This window comes from Triturus cristatus, chromosome 7 (assembly GCF_964204655.1).
Source record: "Triturus cristatus chromosome 7, aTriCri1.1, whole genome shotgun sequence".
Lineage (NCBI taxonomy): Eukaryota > Metazoa > Chordata > Amphibia > Caudata > Salamandridae > Triturus > Triturus cristatus.
Window position 1 is genome coordinate 326,972,619 of NC_140590.1, and position 17,721 is coordinate 326,990,339.

The 17,721-nt window shown below is 46.0% G+C and overlaps 1 protein-coding gene across 1 annotated transcript in view; it reads left to right on the top strand.

Moving 5' to 3' along the window:
* Nucleotides 1–17,721, top strand: part of LOC146809588 (uncharacterized) — a 197,918-nt gene that overhangs the window by 168,682 nt on the left and 11,515 nt on the right. Inside the window, exon 4 of the mRNA XM_085614358.1 lies at nucleotides 15,912–16,061. Within this exon, the coding sequence (XP_085470484.1) occupies nucleotides 15,912–16,061 (150 nt within the window). The remainder of the gene's footprint in view (nucleotides 1–15,911; nucleotides 16,062–17,721) is intronic.

Consider the following 17,721-nt stretch of genomic DNA (forward strand, 5'->3'; position numbering starts at 1 on the left):
GAATTCTGCCATCTGATTGGCTGAGGCGTTACGAACACGAGCTTGCTTCTTATTGGCTGCGAGCGGTGCAATCGGTTCCAACTAGGAAGTGTTGGCTGCCATTTTGTGATTCCGTTGAAGCGAGTAAGGGGAAAAAAGGGCGAAAAAAGTGAGAAAGAGGAGGGTAGGAGCACTGTAACCTCTGTGGGGTGTTTAGGATGTGCTATAGAGGGGGTGCGAGGCGAAGTATTCACCCCTACCAGTGTGAAAGTGGTGGGCTACGGAAATCAAGTGAGGTGTTGCCTAGAGTCTGATGCTGCTAAGGTGAGCTGGTGCGGGACTCGGGGATTAAAGCGTGAGCCCAAATTGTGTGTCTTATGCTGTGAAGTCATGTGCCGTGGCCGCTGCACTACACCTGTGGAAGTAGTGTCAGCATGTGTTTATGCCTACTAGGACGAACTACTGACCAGTACTGGTCTGAAAGTCCTGGAGTACGGAAAATATGTGAGGTACTGTCTAGAGTCCCCGAGTCCGGCAGCAGCTCAGATTATCAGCATGAGCCCAAACTGTGTGTCATATGCTGTGAAGTCATGTGCTCTGGCCGCTGTGCCACATCTGTCCAAGTAGTGTGAGCATGTAGTTATACCTACTCGGATGAACTTTTGTTTCGAACATTGTAACTTGTGTATGGTGCTTAGGGGGTGTTATACAGGGAGTGTGAAGGTAAATTTGCACGTATCACATCAATTCGGTATTTGTGAAGTGCAAACTACTCACTCCTACGGGTCTGATGGTCCTGGGGGCGTAAGCTGAGCTGCTGCCGGAGTCGGGGTAAAGTCGCTGAACTGCTGACCCCTACCGGTCTGAAAGTGCTGGGTACGGAAATTAAGTGAGGTATTGCCTAGAGCGTCATGCTGCGACATTGAGCTGCTGCTGGACTTGGGGATGAAACCGTGAGCCTAAACTGTGTGTGCTATGCTGTGAAGTCATGTGCTCTGGACGCTGTGCCACACCTGTCCAACTTGTATATGGTGCTTAGGTGGTGTTGTATAGGGAGTGCGAAGGTAAATCAATACGGTATTTGTAAAGCGCAAACTACTCACCCCTATGGGTGAGTAGAGCCAGTGATCAAAGCGAGAGCTCTGTGCTGCAAAGTGAGATGATCTGGCGGCTGAACCACAGCTGTGTGCAGAATAAATTTTGGCGATGGTCCGGGAGTTGCCGTTACCTGGCCCTAAAATAGCAGGCCTAAGTTGTAAGTTATAGGGTGGCTCTAAAAAGAGCCCTTGAGTTCATTAGTTGGAGCTACATATAAGTGCGGAAGCACAGCTTCAAGTTATTCAGGAAAACTCGAATTCCCTGATCTGTGAAGTGTACTCCATCACTTCTGTAGATGTCAGCCATATCAAAACGTATGTTGTTGTTGTAGATGGACCCCATTTTGTGGTCTCTGAGGTATGCAGACACAGCTTTGTTGACTTTCTTCCTAGATTTTTCAATCTGAGGACAAAATTGTTTTGACCATTTCCACTTCTGGCTTTGGCATATATTGGAATATACAAAGACAGTTTGAGGCAAAAGTAACATCAGTTGTCCAAAGGTGTCCTTCATAAGCATTTCCAAACATACCCCAGTCAATGTGCCTAGGTCGTTTCCACCACAGTGCACAATCATGAGGTCAGGGTGTTGGAGATGCAAACAGGTTTTTACCAAAGGCACCAATTGGTGCCACTTCAATCCTCTCTGTGCAAACCGTTTAATGTCCACATTTTGTAAACCTAGGTCTAAGTCAATACGTCTCTGTTCTGCATATCTCTTGCACCCGAAAACATAGCTATGTCCTACAATCCACACAAGCATTTCGAAGGTATGGCTGGAAGGTATGGAAAGATGTCTGTAGCTCATGCAGTTCCTTCGTAGAATAAGAGATATGTTTAAAGATGGGGAACTAGTTTTTTTTCACATACATAACGATACCTGATTGGGAGATGAAAAGCATTGTTTTTTAAAAGTAGGGTGCACATTCGTTTTGTGGAAAAGCATCTTTGTGATTGGTTAAGAAAAAGCAGTTTGAACATACATATTATAGGATAAAATTTGCTCAACTCAACCACACCTGCTACTTGCATTTGGAAGGCACTGTTCGAACTTAAAACAATTGTGAACTTTTAGCCTGCACGTGCCGTTAAATGTTCGAGAAAATGTTGCAAAAAAATATCGCTAGGTTTAAAAAAATTGATGAACTTTTAACCTGCACATGTTGTAGAATGTTTTAGAAAGTGTGTTGATAGAATACGGTGCACTGCTGACTTCAATGTGTCATTGAATATGAAACAAAACTGTTTGTATGGAAAGTTTAAAAGAAACTAATAGAGAGAAGTTTTGAAACGTAAAAGAATCAAGGAAGTATTCTAATTTGTTCTTTACATGTATTCATGTGTGGAGCAACAAAATTATGGAAACAACAGCACCAGGAAGAGGACGAAGCAGGGAGTGGGGGGACGGGGGGAGATGGGCACAATGGCGCACATGTACAATCAAGTACAGCACAAGTATAGACAAACAATGGCCAAAATGAATCACACCAACAAGGAGCATAAGTCACACAACCCGGCAACATCACACCACTGAACGAGCATAGAAGTGAAAACCACGCTGCATTCATACAGGATGTGTACAAAGGCCGGTCGTGGGTGTTGTGGGATGTCTGCGACCGTGGTCATCATGGATGAGATGACCAGCACGTGGCACATGGGTGGGTTCACTGTGTGTTACGTTGTCAAACAGCTGCTCCTCCCTCCCACAAGCCCCCACACATTTGTACGGTGCATTGTTATATCCTTTGCACTCGTACGGCACAGCATTGTAATGCCTATTCCGGCATGCCCTACGGCATTCGAACTACACCATGAGAGTGCCCTTTGCTGGGGGTGTATGCCACTTTACAACATCGTCTGCTGCGGCCCTTGTGGCAGGCCACACCAGAACACAGAGACACACTTACCACACTTCTTGCACACTTACATGTCCGAGACACCTCGTTTCCCTTGCCGGATAGGCACACCCCTGCGCTGTCCTGTGTACACCGGACCAGCACACGTGTGTTGTGCTTGCAGGAGGATGCGTGCGTAGCTACATGTCCAGGGTCACTGCCAACACTGAGGTGACATGGTAACGTCTGCTGAAGACAGCGCGCTGTGTTGTTGCAGGGCCCGTGCCTATCATGCTAACACAATGACCACACGGACACACTTGCTCAGATGCGGGTTTGGGGGGCGTTGGTGGTCCAGGGGTTGTTGCGATGAGTCTTGTGGCCCTCACGGGTATCCCTGTATCGTGCTCATTGACTCTATGGAACCTGTGGGTGTTCTGGTGTGGCTCTTGGCTGTGTTTCCTTTCATGCTGCAGGTAGTCGTCCTGCTTAACACCAGCAGAAACCAGGTGTAAAATTCCAGGTGGTGACGTGGGTTATCGCCGGAATTAATTTTGCATTGCAGTTGTGAAAGTTGTGTTGTCATTTTTTCGTGTGCAGAACAATGTACAAACTGGGCAGTGTATCCCGTCAAGATCCAGCAGCTGACGCACTATTCCTAATCAATACAAATACAATGAGATTTCTTCATTGATTTTGTGTGTACACTGTAAGTGCAGGCACTACCTCAGTGCAATTCAATACAGGATTTTAGTATTTACAATAAATTGCAAAGGTGCACCTCGTGTCTTTTTGCACGGGCACGGCTACTCTGCATTTCATTATCAGCACTTTAATGCAACTAAAGTTGAGATATATCTAACACAGTATTCAGAAGTTGGTGCAAACTGCAGAGATCACCAGTTTTCCCACGATAAGTGCACCAAAATTTAACACCATGGTGGATACCAGCAAATAATAGTAATAAGAACAAGAAAGAGTCACACAGCAGTTAAGAAAACAACCGAAAAGGCTAATAATTTTTTTTGTCAAACTTTTTTTTATAAACATATATAAACCATAAACTATTTTCACATTTTATTTTTTTATTAATATATATATAAAAATAAACCAATAAACAAAATGTAACAAACATAATAGAGGTGGAAGACTCCTGTGGGGACCATGGATGTCGACGACAGCCTGGAAAATTAAGCACAAAATAAGGACTTGTGTAATACGCATATCAAAGGACTGAGAGAGCGAAACAGAGAAGGAAAAACAAGCCGGAGAGAAAAAGAGAGGGAAGGAAAGAAAGGGAGTGAGAAAGGGAGAAGGGAGAGAGAGAGATAGAAGGAAAGGAATGAAGATAGTGAGAGAGAGTGAGAGAGAGAGAAGAGAGGGAAGTGAGAGAGAGAGAGAGAGAGAGAGAGAGAGAGGGAGAGAGACAGAGAGCAAGAGAGAGAGAGAGAGAGACTGTCGCCGATGCGCATCCATGAGCAAATAATTACCTGGTGCCAGCGGAGTGTGCAGCAGTGGGCGGACTCCACGTGCCCGTCAAGACCCCGCCCATCTCAGATGTGTTGCTGAGTCCTGAGTCATGAATAGCGGAGACCACATCAGATTCTGCATGGATCTTACAGATGTCGCTGAGTCCTGAGTCCTGAATGGCAGAGACCACATCAGCTTCTCCGCAGCCCGGCAGATCTCACACATGTCACTGAATCCTGAGTCGTCATTGGCGGAGACCACCTCAGGGTTTGGTGCCTCTAAGCCTGTGGAACTCAAGTTCATGCCATGTGGTGGTAGGCTCCTGATGGCCACATGAGTTTGGGGTGGCACTAACCCTATGCATTTGAAGTCCGCGCCAAGGGGATGGTAGGCCGCTGACGGCCATACAGCTAAGGGTGCGACTAACCTTCTGTGCAACTTTTCATGGACTCTTTATGGTTGAGACCCGTGGAGCGTTTGACCAGCTAGTTAGCACCGGCAATAAAGGATGTGACGTTGTCGATCTATTATATTTGCTTGGTCACATGGCCTGGGGGAGAATGTCTGCATTGTCAGCATTCCGTCCATCAATTGTTTGTTGTAACGCTTTTCGCCCTAAGTGGGATGGGTATTCCCAGACGTGGGACCCGTGCTCACTACGCCACTGGAGTCAAGCTATCCTGGCTGATGACGGCTGATAGCCAGAAACCGGTCCTAGGATGCTTGATTCCGGTCCAGTGAAGACATGGCTTGGCAGTTCGGGCTGGACTGTTCCCATGAGGCACAGGGTCAAGACTGATTTGCATATGGCCATGTCTAAACTGGGGTGGTGTAGTGGGCAAAAGAATGATGGATTTAACCCAGATCTCTTGACTGGGGGAGAATGTCTGCATTGTCAGCATTCCGTCCATCAATTGTTTGTTGTAACGCTTTTCGCCCTAAGTGGGATGGGTATTCCCAGACGTGGGACCCGTGCTCACTACGCCACTGGAGTCAAGCTATCCTGGCTGATGACGGCTGATAGCCAGAAACCGGTCCTAGGATGCTTGATTCCGGTCCAGTGAAGACATGGCTTGGCAGTTCGGGCTGGACTGTTCCCATGAGGCACAGGGTCAAGACTGATTTGCATATGGCCATGTCTAAACTGGGGTGGTGTAGTGGGCAAAAGAATGATGGATTTAACCCAGATCTCTTGACTGGGGGAGAATGTCTGCATTGTCAGCATTCCGTCCATCAATTGTTTGTTGTAACGCTTTTCGCCCTAAGTGGGATGGGTATTCCCAGACGTGGGACCCGTGCTCACTACACCACTGGAGTCAAGCTATCCTGGCTGATGACGGCTGATAGCCAGAAACCGGTCCTAGGATGCTTGATTCCGGTCCAGTGAAGACATGGCTTGGCAGTTCGGGCTGGACTGTTCCCATGAGGCACAGGGTCAAGACTGATTTGCATATGGCCATGTCTAAACTGGGGTGGTGTAGTGGGCAAAAGAATGATGGATTTAACCCAGATCTCTTGACTGGGGGAGAATGTCTGCATTGTCAGCATTCCGTCCATCAATTGTTTGTTGTAACGCTTTTCGCCCTAAGTGGGATGGGTATTCCCAGACGTGGGACCCGTGCTCACTACGCCACTGGAGTCAAGCTATCCTGGCTGATGACGGCTGATAGCCAGAAACCGGTCCTAGGATGCTTGATTCCGGTCCAGTGAAGACATGGCTTGGCAGTTCGGGCTGGACTGTTCCCATGAGGCACAGGGTCAAGACTGATTTGCATATGGCCATGTCTAAACTGGGGTGGTGTAGTGGGCAAAAGAATGATGGATTTAACCCAGATCTCTTGACTGGGGGAGAATGTCTGCATTGTCAGCATTCCGTCCATCAATTGTTTGTTGTAACGCTTTTCGCCCTAAGTGGGATGGGTATTCCCAGACGTGGGACCCGTGCTCACTACGCCACTGGAGTCAAGCTATCCTGGCTGATGACGGCTGATAGCCAGAAACCGGTCCTAGGATGCTTGATTCCGGTCCAGTGAAGACATGGCTTGGCAGTTCGGGCTGGACTGTTCCCATGAGGCACAGGGTCAAGACTGATTTGCATATGGCCATGTCTAAACTGGGGTGGTGTAGTGGGCAAAAGAATGATGGATTTAACCCAGATCTCTTGACTGGGGGAGAATGTCTGCGTTGTCAGCATTCCGTCCATCAATTGTTTGTTGTAACGCTTTTCGCCCTAAGTGGGTTGGGTATTCCCAGACGTGGGACCCGTGCTCACTACGCCACTGGAGTCAAGCTATCCTGGCTGATGACGGCTGATAGCCAGAAACCGGTCCTAGGATGCTTGATTCCGGTCCAGTGAAGACATGGCTTGGCAGTTCGGGCTGGACTGTTCCCATGAGGCAGAGGGTCAAGACTGATTTGCATATGGCCATGTCTAAACTGGGGTGGTGTAGTGGGCAAAAGAATGATGGATTTAACCCAGATCTCTTGACTGGGGGAGAATGTCTGCATTGTCAGCATTCCGTCCATCAATTGTTTGTTGTAACGCTGGTCACATGGCCTGTGCCACATGTGCCGGATGGGTGTGGTGTGTGTGCAAACCTGCACTCAGGGAGTGGTCGTGAGATGTTGAGAACTAGATCACTGACCTGCACACCAACAGCGAGTACGCCAGCGACAGGTAGCTATGTAGGGCCAACGTTGGAACGTAATCGGAGTGGCATGGCATATGAGGGAACAGGGCAGGGATAGACACAATGAAGCGGACGGCTCGTAGTACTGCGTCTGGGAGTCGAGCGGACGGGCCGCAGCTGTCCCTCTGCGAGCTTGGGTCAGAACAGTTCATAACTCACACTACATAAGTATTGAAAAACCATTTTGTGATTCAGTCCGTCATCTGGCATCTGTCCGAGGCATTTGTGAAAACATATCGGAGTTCTTTCTGTGAGTGATACCCCTTTGACGCTCCCTCTCCCCACATTAGCAGGTAACATACCCTCTTCCCACATTACCAACATACCCACAACAACTTCTTGGGCCCAGAAGTGTCCCTGTGCGGTTGGACAAAGAAGAATCTTAGTCACGTATAGATTTACATATAAAAAAATATTTAAAGAAAAGAACAACAAATAAGACTGAAGGGAGTCTGGTGCAGTGGTCGCTGCCACGAAGTTGGGGTCACAGCCGTTCAGGACTCAGGACACAGTTCCACATGTGGGATTGGTTTGTGTTAAATAGGGTTAGTGGTACCAGAAGCCTTGAGACTGTATGAGCCTTAGATGATGGTTGATGTGGACGGGTCGCACTGGGAGCAATGTGTCTTTCCTACTGGACTGCGTCATGTGGAATCGCGACTGTATCTGAATTGTGAGGCCTGCTGACTGTAGTGTAGGCCAGAGGTAGTGATGAGGAAGGGCCCACAGCCATGTGCATACGTTGGTGGTCCCACCGGCCTGCGTAGTGCAGGTTCAGTGGCACCACTTGTCGGCAGACTTCAATCTGTAAATACTCCTCACTAATCGAAGGGAGTGAGGTGCTGTGGTCGCTGCCACGAAGTTGGGGTCGCTGCCATTTAGGACTCAGGACACAGTTACACATGTGGGATTGGCTTGTGTTAAAGAGGGTTAGTGGGACTACGTTTCGGCAGAATTTGCATATCGAAATATTCCTCACTGGTCGAAGGGAGTGTGGGGCTGTGGTCGCTGCCACGGACTTGGGGTCAGTGCGATTTAGGACTCAGGACACAGTTACACATGTGGGATCGGCTTGTGGTAAAGAGAGTTAGTGGCACCATGTGTCATCCCCGGTGCATATGGAAATATGCCTCACTGAATAAAGGGAGTCTGGTGCTGTGGTTGCTGCCATGGACTTGTGGTCACTGCCATTCAGGACTCAGGACACAGTTACACATGTGAGATCGGCTTGTGTTGAACAGAGTTAGTGGCAGCACGTGTCGCCAGCCTTCCATATGGCAATATGCCTCACTGATCAAAGGGAGTCTGGTGCTGTGATTGACTCACAGAGTTGGGGTCACTGCTATTCAGGACTCAGGACACAGTTACACATGTGGGATTGGCTTGTGTTGAAGACGGTTAGTGACACCATGTGTTGACGGTCTTCCAGAGTGTAGGTCAGAGGTAGCGGTGAACAAGGTCCCAAAGTCTTGTGCATACGTTGGTGGCCCCACCGGCCTGCGTAGTACAGGTTCAGTGGCACCACGTGTCGCTGGCCTTCCATATGCAAATATACTTCACTGATTGAAGGGAGTCTGGTGCTGTGGTCGCTGCCACGAAGTTGGGGTCACTGTCATTCAGGACTCAGGAACCAGTTAAATATGTGGGATCGGCTTGTGTTGAACAGGGTTAGTTGGCACCACGTGTCGCCGGTCTTCCACAGTGTAGGCTGGAGGCAGCGGTCAGCAAAGGCCCACAGGCAGGTGACTTTGACTTGAGTTGCACAGATTGGGAGCATTTGGTCTTCTTAACCCATTATAGTCTCTTACACAATTTTGCGTCGCTACTAATCTTGAATTGTGAACCGTGTAACTTCCATGTAGGGCGCAGTGGTCATGATGGGCGCACAGCCACGTGGCATTGAGTTGAGCTGCACAGTTAGTGGCACCTGGAGTACTCGGTGTGTGCGCACCCTGCAATGATATGTGGTCCCAGCGGGCCTCACTGGAAGCAACTTCTTGCCTTGATAAGGCCACGTGGAGATAACTTATGGTGCAGTGAGTTAATAGCACCTGAAGCACACAGCGTTTGCACATCCTGCGATGGTGCGTGGTCCCGGCGGACCGCACTGGGAGGAACGTGTCTTGCGAACTGGACTGTGTCATATGTAACGCCACTGCATTTGAATTGTGAGCCCTGCTGTCCGCAGTGTAGATCAAAGGCAGTAGTTAGCATAGACATCGAGGAATGCTTTTTATTACTTCTTTTTGACAAAATCCGAGGATATAGAGTACAATTCTCTGTGCAATTAATAAATCAAGGCTGAATTCAAGTTGTGAACCCTGCTGTCTGCAGTGTAGATCGAAGGCAGTAGTCGGTACAGACATAAGTCTGAGGTGCTGTGCCACTAGGTTCGCAGGGGGCCAGTGTGGAGGAGGCCCGCGGTCATGGCAGCAGCCACGTGCCAGGGTGAGGGCCGTCGCTCTGCCGACACGTTGCTCTTTCCACAAGTGAACCACGCCCAGGGCCTGGCCAATTTATTCATACTCCTCCGCTGGAGTGGTGTACGTTGGACCAGCCGACTCCGCTTCTGCTTCCAGGGGGGGACAACACAGCTACATGACCAAGATCTTCCCCACTGCCTGAGGTAACATGGTTGCGTCCACTGTGCACTACACTACAAGTATCAATAGTATATCTCCACATGGAGAGGTTTGTGCTTTGCATACTGAGGTCTGTGCAGCACATCAGCGTTACACTTGGCATTGTGTGCATTATTATTGATGGGTGACTTGCCTTCTTCATATATAGTTGGTTGCCATATCTCCCAACATTCAGCTATTGTGCGGCTGAGGGGACACGGTATTTTGGGAAGGTCCATTGTAATGTTTTGCGCTGCCTCGTGGTAGTAGCAAGGGGTAGTCCGGGGGGAGGTTCTGGTGGTGGTGGCGCTGGGTGTTGTGGCCTTGTTGGGTGTCGGAGCTGCATGATCAGTAGCTCTATCATATGTTGGTCTTTAGATGTGGCTGTGAGTTGGGTCTAATTCACACAGTAGATAGTCAACCTCCTTACACCAGTTAAAGGTTGATGTTAATTTGTTACTGGTAAGTCGGCTTATCATCTGCTTTTTGGATCGCATTGCAGATTTGGCTGATTGTTGAAAATATGGTGTTTTCGTGTTTTTTTGCACAGGAACGCCTACTTTGCATATCATTATCGTTAGTTGTGGCTCTAGTTTGTGGCGATTTTGTTGGCGGAAGGTATAGATGGAAGAGTGGTGAGATTTGCAGTTTTCACCAGGTTGAGATGGGATGATAATTAAAAAACACAGAAAAAAAAGATATGTTTAATGAACATTATAATTAGAAATTAGCATTTAAAAAACCTTTGAAATTCACTGAAAATACCATAGGTTTTACAGATGTTATAGTTAGGAATTAGCATTTTAAAAAAACCTTAGAAATTCACAGAAAAAAAACATAGGTTTTTGGGACGTTATAGTTAGTTGGACATTTCACTCATACAAAACGATAGAAATTCCGCTGTTATGGTTAGTTGAGCTAACTATCACTCGCGCCCCCGCAATGCGCTGCTGATGACGTCACATATTACATCATTCATGACATGGTCAGTGACATCACTGATGACATCACTGATGTTCTTCTTAAGGGCACACTTAATACAGCAGCTATGCTCATTACAGGTTCTAAAAAGAATGATCACATCACCCCTGACATTTGAACTGTGAACTGGCTTCCTTTCGAGGCCAGGATGCATTTCAAAATTGCTTCCATGACTCATAAAGTGCTGCACCACAACACCCCTTCCAACCTATCCCAGAAATTGACCCATTCGGGTGGAAACAGATGCGCTAGAAGTACGAGCACATTACACCTTGAGCCACACAAATTCAAGAAAAAGAAAACCTGCAACCGATTCTTTTCTCGAATGGCCCCAAATATCTGAAACTCCTCGAGATCAGATTCAAACCACCCACATCCTTCTTCAGGAAAAAAGTAAAAAATGTTCTCTCCAACAAATTTCTCTCTCACTGAGGCTTGAATCTGTGTTGCACTATACCCTTTCGTAAAGCTATGTCTCTCCACCTCAGGGAAACTCAGGTAAAACTGTGCAGCGGCTCACCCCACCCCTACAAACCCCTTAGACAACTTCCTCAGAGCTGTTATATTCACTATCTTTCAAATTCTTCTTTGATTTATCACCAGTGTGTACTGTTATTTACTCTTTATGTTACTTGGGTTCTGGCTGATATTTTGTTTTACATACCCCGCCTTATTTCTTTTACTTTTGTTCACCGTTATTATATATTTGTATTCACTCTCTATGTGCCTCTTGTTATTGCTGATGTGCTCTCTTTATAAAGTACTGCGTTGCCATGTTTGTTCACTAGCTTGGGGACACTGTGCATCTACTCTCCCCACCCTGGCAACTCCCCAAATTAATTACTTCATAACCTAACGTCCACACGTCCTACTATCTATCAAATTCTTCTTTTATATAATACTGCTGTGCATGTTTATTTACACTTCATGTAACTCATGCACTTGCTGTTGTCTATTGGAATCTTCCTTTATATTATTTTGGTATGTATTTTTATTTACACTACATGTAACTCACGTATTAGCTCCTCTTTTGCTTATATATCCCACTGTATACCGTTTACTCTTTTTACCATTTCCATATATTTTATCTATTCTCTATGTAACTCATGTTACTACTGTTATGCTTACTCTGTAAAGTGCTCTGATACCTTCGGGTCAAGTGTGCACTATATAAAACTCATGAATAAATAAATACATAAATAATTCCTGGCCATGCAAGGTAATCAGGGTAAGTAGGATACAGGTTCCTGGCAGCACAAAAAATGCCATGTTAAATGGGCAGAGAGAGCGACAGGAAGGAGGAGAATAATAATAAGAGGTGGGGCATATGGCGCTATAACATGTAAAAATAGAGAAACAACAGAGAAAACAGTTTACCTGATGGAGGTCCGATCTCTACACCATCAGATGGATTTGAGTGGTGATTGTGATTTGTCTCTGGGAGGGTGCGACTTATTAGGTTTGTTTGGTTTTGACCTCATAGCCCAATGCTTAATCATGTCCTCCAATCCCAATCCCTCCTCCTCTTGTGAGTTCAACCAGCCCTCCTATTGACTTGGGTCTTCAAAGTCTGTTGTTTGGTCTTTGTTTATGATGCACATGTGCTTACTCTGTAAAGTACTCTGATACCTTTGAGTCAAGAGTGCACTATATAAAAATCATAAATAATTAAATACAGACATAAATCCTGGCCAGGGTAAGTAGGATGCAGATTCGTGGCAGTACATATTGTGCCATGTTAAATGGGCCAAGAGAGCGATAGCAGTGTCTAAAGGAAAAGGGGAGAAATAATAATAAGAGGTGGAGCATATGGTGCTAGACCATGTAAAAGTACAGAAACAACAAAGAAAACACTTTATCAATTGTGTATCATCTACATATGAGGTTGTGTCAATGTTAAATGAAGATATTAGCGAGATCCGCTGAGCCATATAGATGTTAAATAAAGGAGGGCTGAGAGAAGAGCCCTGTGGAATTGGTCTTGGGTCACTGTTTGTTTACGATTGGTAAGAAAGGATTTATCTAGGCCAAGGTGGTAGAGGAAATGCTTTGTTTGATTTTGGATAGAAGAATGTCATGTGAAATGGTATCAAACGCTGTAGATAAGTCCAATAGGATCAGTATAGCATTTTTTCCTTTGTCTGGAGTTAATTTTAGTGTATCTACTACTTCCAGTAGTGCAGACTCATTTGAGTGTGTAGGTCAGAAGCCAGTTTGGCTTGGGTGTAATACACTGGCTTTTTCAAGGAAGTCAGTAAGCTGTCTGTTAAAAAGTCTTTCTGTGATTTTGCCGAGGATGGGTAGTAATGATATACGATGAAGACTGGAGAGTGTGATAGGGCCTATGTTCAGTTTTTTCCGGTAGGAATTATTTCTGTAGTTAGCGATTAATTAATTATGTTGATAATTACTGGATTGAAAATGTCTACCATCTTGTGAAGAACCGCAGGGGGATATGCGTCAAAGGGGGATCACGATTACAAGCAACGATGGCTTGACTTGACTGAAACAGATTTTCTAAAAGGACTGGAAGGATGGTCCTATGAAGGTAGGATCAGGGTTTACATCTATCGGCTGTGTGTGTGTATGAAGCGTTACATTCTTTTTAGATGTTAAGAATGTTTTGTCCAAAGAAGACCAAGATTTGGTCACATAACATCTGTGATGGAGGAATGCCCTTAACTAACATTTGTGAGTTAGTAAAGGATTTTACCACTGTGAAAATCATTTTCTGATATTTTCAAGCATCTAAGATTTTGTTATAGAAATACTGTTTTTTCGCTAGCCTAATTTTTAGATGGTATCTTTTTCTGATTTATCTGAAGAGGTTCAGTTCATCTGCACTGTATGCTCTTCTCAATCTCCGTTCCAGTTATTTGCACTGGAGGTGGAGTTATGCTAGTATAGGCGTATACCAGGGTGCTGAAATGGTATTTTTTGTTTATTTGTAGCTTGCTCTACAGGGTCTAGTTCATCACTAATCGCTGTTATCCATGTGTTAAAGCATCGGGTGTCATCTAAGGTGTTACCTGATACAGTGGGTAGGTCAACTCTTGCCAAATGAGGCAATGCTGGGTTAGCTAATATCTTAGCCCATTTACGGCTGGGTAATAGGAATGGGTTTTGATTAGAGGGGTAGTTTAAACGTGGGAGGTTAATGTTGGATGGAATTAGCATATAGTCCGACCAGACTTGGGTCACTGGGGTGCTGACTGTTAGAGAAGTAAAATTTAAACATACTCCATCAATGTTGTGCCCGGTCTGCTGGGTAGGGACTGAGAGCAAGTGGTGAAGTCCAAGAGTTTCTAATGTTTCAATGGGGTTATCTACTCCAGGATTGCTGCGGCATTCTAAATGGAGATTAAAATTGTCTAGAGGAGTAAAATTTGAATACTGGAGCATAAGGTGGCCTAACGCATCACCTCAAATTTCCAGGAATTCGAAACTTGGGCCAGATGGTCGGTGGATCAGGACTCCTGCAAAAGAGAAGGAACCATTAATTTTGAAACACAAACCCAGGCTTTCTGGTCCTTTCAGGGAGGGGAGGTGAAAGTTTATGCACTACAAAGACTCACGATGAATGATGGCCAGCCCTCCTCCCCTTGTTTCATTTCTGTCTCGTCTACAGATGGTATAATTGGGAGAAAGTACTAATGCAAAGTCAGGGTTACACGCTTCCTTAAGTCATGTCTCAGTAATGAATAGAAAATCAAGTTGTAAGTCAGTGATCATCTCATTGATGTCTTTGGCATGTTTACAAAGAGAGCGAGCGTTAGTGAGGTCCCACTCTAACAGTTTCTCTGCTAATATATTATCAGGTATCAAAGTGCTAGTCTAAAAAATCTTCAGTTTCATTCTACATTTCAGACATGTTAGGGGGCCTTTGATTTTATGGGGTATCAAATCGCAGTTACATTTTGCATCCATGTTAAGTACTTTGAGGTCTGAGGGCATAGAGATACCCGGGGGAGATCGGGCAGCGTGCCTGAAGCTGGTTGCGTTCCTGGAGTAGACGGCACAGACAGGCTTCCTTCTGGCATGCCTTCAGTGCACCAGCAGCATGGCCACTGCGCGCCCGCTGCACGTCCGCGGTGACATTACCATTAAATACTGGTACCTGTCATCAAATATAGCGCTGCAGCACAAAGATGGCAGCTCAGAGTGGGCCTTCCTCCTCCCGGAAGGGGAGGGGAAAAAATGCAAAGTGCGAAATGAAATGAAGGAAGTAAAATGGAGCATCTGCAACATGAGAACTCTGTGTGATGTGCAGGCAATAACTAGCTTAGATTCAAATTGAAGGTAAGCAGTACATCTTCATGGTCATCTCCCCTAAACAATGTTAAAATTGTAAAAGTTTGTTTTCAAAGAACTAAGTCAATACTTAAAATCAAGAATCATGCAGTAGATTTTAGAGGCACCATACATGCTAAGGCATGACGCCTAATCCGCTAAGGGTACCCTTATAACCCAAGGGTACAATGCACGCTGGTGCACGGCTGATACGCGGGTGTATTGTTGCCTCAGGTCTCCCAGATAGGGAGAATACAGGACGTCATCTACAAAGAATTGGCATAGAACAGCGGCGCAAGTCATTCTGCTGCTCTGCCCTATGCTAATTCGAAAGGGAAGGAATCCACCGTATTTACACAATATGACGCATTCCTCTCCTTTCAGCGAGTGTTGGCGCACAATCAGTAATCAAGCTCCACCACAGGCACCCTTGCACCATGGTACAAGCATGGCTGTGTAGTTGGTATGATTGTTTTTATGCAGGAAGAGGCACCTTCCTGCACACAAACCATCACAAGAGACCTTTTGCTCTATGTTTGCTGCATAAGGCTGCGCACGTTGAAAGGGTGCAAAACGCTCTGGGAAGGTTTACGTGAAAATCTGGGGCAGTGTCAAATTCCAAGGGTGTTGAGTGGGAACACCCAATAGCAACACCCATGGAACACCTCTTTGATGTAAAGCAAAGCAATGCAGCGCTTTGACCTGCCTTTCCTTACTCTATATCGATGAGGCCATGCAAAGCCACGCCTCATAGATATGATTGAGAGTCCTGTGCCACCAGAGAGTCATGAAAAGATACGCTGCGACGGTGCTGGAATCTTGTTAATGATTGACACAATGTATAGGTCTAGTGAGTTACCAAAATACACTATTCTACAGCAGTCAATGAATTAGCACCCCATTTCTGAAAATATTAGGCTTCTCAATTCCTGTTCTGTGTTATTTCAGTGCCTGCTATGGATAAGACACCGAATAGCTATAAGTGTGACGAGTGTCTCACTAACCAGTCCTCGGGCTTCTGCACTCCGACAGGAGAAGTTCAGTGCACCGGGGAGCAGAACACCTGCACCACCTTCGCTGGAAGTGTATTTAGACCTGGTGAGATAAACAGATTTTTATAATTATGTGTTATATTTCCCACTGCACCAGTCTTCTTGGTTTCTGGTTCTTTCTTTCAAACTAAATGCTGTTCATGCTAATTAATTCTCATTTTTGTCATAGAATCCACCTGAATGTCTTCAGTGAGCTTGGGTCCATCAAATACAAAGTAGAAATCATGTCCCATTGACCAAATATACCCTGATGATGTGGTATTTGTATAACACAATCCTAGACAAGAAAGCAATGGAGTTCTGTACAGAGTCGGAAGCAAACTAACCCAAGACTAAGATTTAGAGTGACCACAGTGTTTGCCAGATGGAATCTAAGACAGTTGACGCCAGATCTACAATTGGATTGCATTGCCCTTGCATTATGCATGATGTAAGAATTGGGGGGTCTCTAGTTGGCAGAGGTGGGTACCTTTGTCCAAATAGAGACCCTTGCTTCTAGTCAGGGTAAAGGAGCTACACTCCTAAATAACCCCTGCTTACCCCCTTGGTAGCTTGGCACAAGCAGTCAGGTTTATCTCAGAGGCAGTGTGTAAAGCATTTGTGAACACATACAGTAATACAGTAAAAACACTATAAATGGACCCCACACCAGTTTACCCAATCTTTACTAGACTTAACACAAGACCAAATAACGAAAATCCACAATGCAGTAATCATAAATAGACTTTAAAATGGTAGAAAATAGCTTAGTTCAATGTAGATGGTAAATGCGATACTTTACTATAAAAGTACCTTGGATGCTTCACGCAAAACAAACAAAAGGGTCGCAGGGAAGTTGATGCGTCAGTTTCATACTGTGATCTGGTGCGATGCAACAAGATGGTGCCTCGATGCGAAGATCCGGTGCGATGTGCCAAAATGGCGTCTTTGATGCAATGCGACAACATTGGATACGATGCGTGCATGCCCTACGGCGGTGAGGCGAACTTTCTAACTTCTGAGCTGCGACAGGCTCTGCAACACGCTTCTCCGGTGATGCGATGGCGACCTCTGCGGCGCGACATGCTTCTCCGGTGATGCGACGCGCTTTGTCAGTAATGCGACGGCGAACAGCTGTGGTGGCGGCACGCTTCTTCGGCGATGGGACGGCAACTGCTGCGGCAGCGACACGCTTCTCCTTGTTGTGTCGCGCTCCCAGCGACACGCAGTCTTCTCAGAGGGTCCAAACAACAGTAGGCACCTCTCTGCAGGTAGAATTTCCAGCAAGGGAATTCGGGGGAGCTGGTGGTGAAGTCTTGTATCCCTGAGACTTCAGGCAGGAGGCAAGCACACTACAAGCCCTTGGAGATTCTTCTTCAAGATTATGAAAAGTCCACAAAAGTTATTTTCCCCTTTCCTTGGCAAATAAAGTAACCACTGCAGTCCAACCCCAGAAATAGCAAAACAGCACTGGGGCAGTCTCCTCCTTCAGCTTACTTGGTTCTTCTCCTTGGCAAAGGTTTGTCTTGATTCCCAGAAGTATTCTAAAGTTCTGGGGTCTGGGCCCCAATATTTATACCAGTAAATCCTTTGTTCTCTGAAGGCAGAGGGTGCCTGTGCCCAGCCAAAACCAGTTCTGCGCAGCTTCCTGGCAGGAGGTGGAGACAGCATTGTCTGAGACCAGACCTGGCCCAGGTAGCTGGAAGGAAACCACCTCCCCTACTCTC